The sequence below is a fragment of the Otolemur garnettii genome, unplaced genomic scaffold (assembly GCF_000181295.1).
Source record: "Otolemur garnettii isolate 467f Iridium unplaced genomic scaffold, OtoGar3 scaffold00063, whole genome shotgun sequence".
Taxonomy (NCBI): Eukaryota; Metazoa; Chordata; class Mammalia; order Primates; family Galagidae; genus Otolemur; species Otolemur garnettii.
Window position 1 is genome coordinate 722,778 of NW_003852458.1, and position 3,987 is coordinate 726,764.

A 3,987-nucleotide genomic window follows, 5' to 3' on the forward strand; every position below is an offset into this window, starting at 1 on the left:
CTTATCAACCTTGTATCTGAAGTAACATTAGAATAATATCAGCAGGTTCATGACCAGTACCATTTTCATAAGAGCAAAATGACTAAATAGATGCTATTTCTGAGTTTTTTCACCTGAATAAAGCAAAGATGATCTTTAAAACTTTAGCATAATAAAAACGAAAAAATACATAGATTCTATGACGGGTCCATCCTCCAGTGAACTCCTTTTTGCCCATGTTTCCCTTCATGGGAGCGGCAGAGATAAGGCACACAGTCACTCTGCCATCTCTGTTTCTGTGCTATGACCGTTCAGTGCTGAAGTCCACACGCACACACAAACGATTAGTACATGAATGACTTTTGATTTCTAAAGTGTTTCATCCTTTAGGAGAATTTGCTTGGAGATGTTTTCTGAGCAATAAGAAAGTCTTCAGGCCTAGGAGGGAACTATGCTATTTTCTGCAGACTGCCCCAGTGTGTTATAGATGGGTTCTATACATGCAATACAAACAGGAATAACAGTAATAATTAGTAGTAATAATGGCTAATGCTAATTAATACCTCAGTAAGTGCCAGGTACTGTTCTAACTTGTTTGCACGTAATGCCTCATTTAATACTTACCCTAAAGTAGATACTGTAATCATCCTCATTATCAGAAAAAGAAACTGAGGTACACTGAGACTGAACACTTTCCCAAGTTCACAGAGACTTAATTGCAGAGGCGAGATTTAAACCCAGGCCATCTGGCTCCCACATTGATAACCTTAACCACGATGCAACCCTACCTATAAAGAAGTATGAAATGAGAATCACTAAGTTATAGATTCAACAGTTTAGAGGGTTCCATTTTAAAAAAAAAAACTATAGAATTTCACAGAGAAGCCTATCTGTAAAAAAACTGCTGTCAAATCCAAGTGGGTCCTAGTGATGCATTTTGCATATTGAGTTTACAAGGACACACCCTGTCGAGTTGATACAGAAAGAGCTGGGGTATAGCAAAGCTCGATGTTATAGCATCTGTAGAAATACTGCTTAAAATTGTATCACTTTAAAAGCTCATTACCAAGTAAGAAAAAAATGAAATACTTGACATTTTGGTATCCGTGGTATTAAAAAGAACTAATATTTAATAATCAAGTGGCAACAGCTTGTAGAGTTTGCACACTACACCCACAGGGATCGATTTTTCTTTAAAATGGCCTTTAGGAGTCTGCCTTTTAAACAGCTGATGCCTCCCCCCTCCGACTCCCTGGCTCCTGCCAGCACTGAGGGGCGCTCAGAGGGCAGCAGCAGACGGGTAATTCTTCACTGCAGGATTTTCTTTGCAAATAATGGAGAATGTGGGAAATTAAGAAAAATTAATTTCCACAGAATCAGCCTCAGTGTCATCTTTGCTGCTGAGCATGAACACATGTCTTTGGAAGGCTTTCCTCCATGCCGCTTCCGGGTCCCTTTATACACCAGCCATGAGGAGCGAGGAGAGGCATCGGCACCTGACTGATTGTCAGTCGTTGCACACCTGCACCAAGGCTGCGTAATGACAAGTATGCTGTTGCCTGGCCCTTTTCCAGCACGACTAATTGTCACAGTACTAATTTAACTCACCTGTGGAATTTTCGACTTTCCCCAGCCTGCTGTCAAGAAGCTGCATAATAATGGCATGAAGGGCTTCCAATACTGAATACTATGAAATATTGCACTTGTCTTTCAATAGAAAACTTTCACTATGCCACGTGTTAGGTGACTATAATTATTCCTTCTTGGAGTAAAAAGCAGCAAACAAAAGACCTGGTCACATATATATTTGCCTGGTAAAATAATGGGAACCAAGTGAACCAGTCTTTTCTGATGTGGAGAAAAAAATACTTACTACCTAGAACACATTTCTTTATATGCATGGTTTAAAGTGAATATACCAGTTCAATTATTATGTTCTGTGCTCCCCAAGCCTGGGCCATGGGGGCCATCGACAGGTACGATGGCCTGTTGGGAGCCAGGCCACACGGCAGGAGAGGAGCAGCAGGCGAGCCAGTGGAGCTTCAACTGGATTTACAGCCGTGCCACCTGTCAGGTCAGGGGCAGCATTAGAGTCTCACAGGGGCACGTGCACATGCAAGGGAAGTCCCTTATGAGGCTCCGAGGCCCACCTGCCGTCCCCCGGAACAATTGTCTTCCCTCAAACCAATCCCTGGTGCCAAAAAGGTGGAGGACCACTGTTCTGCATTACAAACTCCTTTCTTTCTGTTTTTGTCATTAGTATTATTTAAGAAAATATTTTTCCTGTACACATAGAAATATAACAGAGTAATTTATTGGGGGTTTCATAAATGCAGCAAAGTTTAGAAAGAAAACATAGGCATTGATGACTTCAATGGCATAAACTACTAAACCAAACTGGGACATCTTTGTCAAGTAGCCTGGCCTCAGGAATTTTTCAGTGGTAGACTGTGTTCTTGAAAATTAGTATTTGCCAGGGAAACTTATTACCCTTGAACGTAATAGCTGACTTTTCAGAAGATCCTGTCCATGGCCCTCACTGTGCCGCTATGTTTGAAGCACCAGTGAAAATAAAAGCTGAGATTTTCCAGTTTTAACAAATATGCTTGATTGTTTATGATACAAGTGCAATTAAGAGATAAAAGTCCAAAAATTCCTAAAGAAATTTAAATAACCTCTCTTATTTAATTCTTATAGTCTATTAAATATACATTTCATAGGTTGTTCAATGACCCACCCTACAGTGTTATCAGGTCTTATGGAGAAAAAAAGGGTTCTGGGCAAATTTGGAAAATGCTGAATTAAATATGTCTGGGCTTATTATGCTCATGGTTGCAAAATGTCACTTTAGAAACGTCACATCAGACACTTCTGTTTGCTCATGTGCACTACAAAGAGAAGGCGACTGGTCTTTTCCAACCTTATTTGACCTGATGGTCCCTTCACTGTATACGCAAAGCCAAGGGTCGGCCTTAACTCCCACCTGGCACATCCCCGGGACTCAGTACATTCTAGTGAAGTTGCAACAGTATCTGCTTTCAATTGAATTCCAACGTCTGTGATATTCTCTGCCTTCCACTTGTTCATGAGGAGAACTATGCAAATAGAATCAGGAACACAAACTCCCTTCTTCCAACCAGATCTCAGCCCATAGATTCTCAGATAAAAGAGTAGTGCCATCATCCAGGCTGGTGTGTTGACCTATCACCATGCTGTTATTTAACTAAGATTTTTAAGTGATAGAAAAGGAGAAAGGAAAAATAAAAAAAATTTTTAAAAAGGAGAAAGGCAACAGCAGCTCAGCCCCTACTTACTCGGCACATGCCTTCCGTTTAGCATATTTGGAAGACAGCATTCTTCATTTCAAAATTGATAGCCAACTTTTTTTTGTTGTTGTTTTGCTATTCAAATTTCTGTCCTCTTTTTCCAGCCTATTTGCTCTAACACTGAATTTTAAGCATCTCTAAAAATGCTTGATATGTTATTATTCTTTCCAGATATCCTCTGAGAGCCAAGCAAAGAACATTAAGGAAGAGAAGAGGAATGAGGCTGGATACGGTACAGTGAAATAAAAGGGACTTCCAGGAGGGGGACTCACGACCAGAGCTTGACGCTGCCATCAGAATGAGAACTTACCGGTACTTCTTGCTGCTTTTTTGGGTCGGTCAGCCCTACCCAACTTCCTCAACTCCATTATCGAAGAGGACTAGTGGTTTCCCAGCAAAGAAAAGGGCCCTGGAGCTCTCTGGAAACAGCAAAAATGAGCTGAACCGTTCAAAAAGGAGCTGGATGTGGAATCAGTTCTTTCTCCTGGAGGAGTACACGGGATCCGATTATCAGTATGTGGGCAAGGTAGGATTCCTTGGGGTGCTTTGACATTCTGGGTGTAAAAGCCTAAAAAGTTATTTCTAATAGGCAGACAAGCAGGATGTGAACTATTCCCCAGTGCAGTAAGAACTGTTCCTTATCTGGGAAGACTTTTTTTTCATTTGAGTAGTTTTCTGGGGG

The 3,987-nt window shown here is 41.0% G+C and overlaps 1 protein-coding gene across 1 annotated transcript in view; it reads left to right on the forward strand.

Annotated features, from left to right (window-relative positions):
- The first annotated feature begins 3,603 nt into the window (after nucleotides 1-3,603).
- The window catches only part of LOC100961865 (cadherin-6), a 48,634-nt gene continuing 48,250 nt past the window's right edge, over nucleotides 3,604-3,987 (forward strand). Inside the window, 1 exon segment of the mRNA XM_012807072.1 lies at nucleotides 3,604-3,831. Within this exon segment, the coding sequence (XP_012662526.1) occupies nucleotides 3,604-3,831 (228 nt within the window).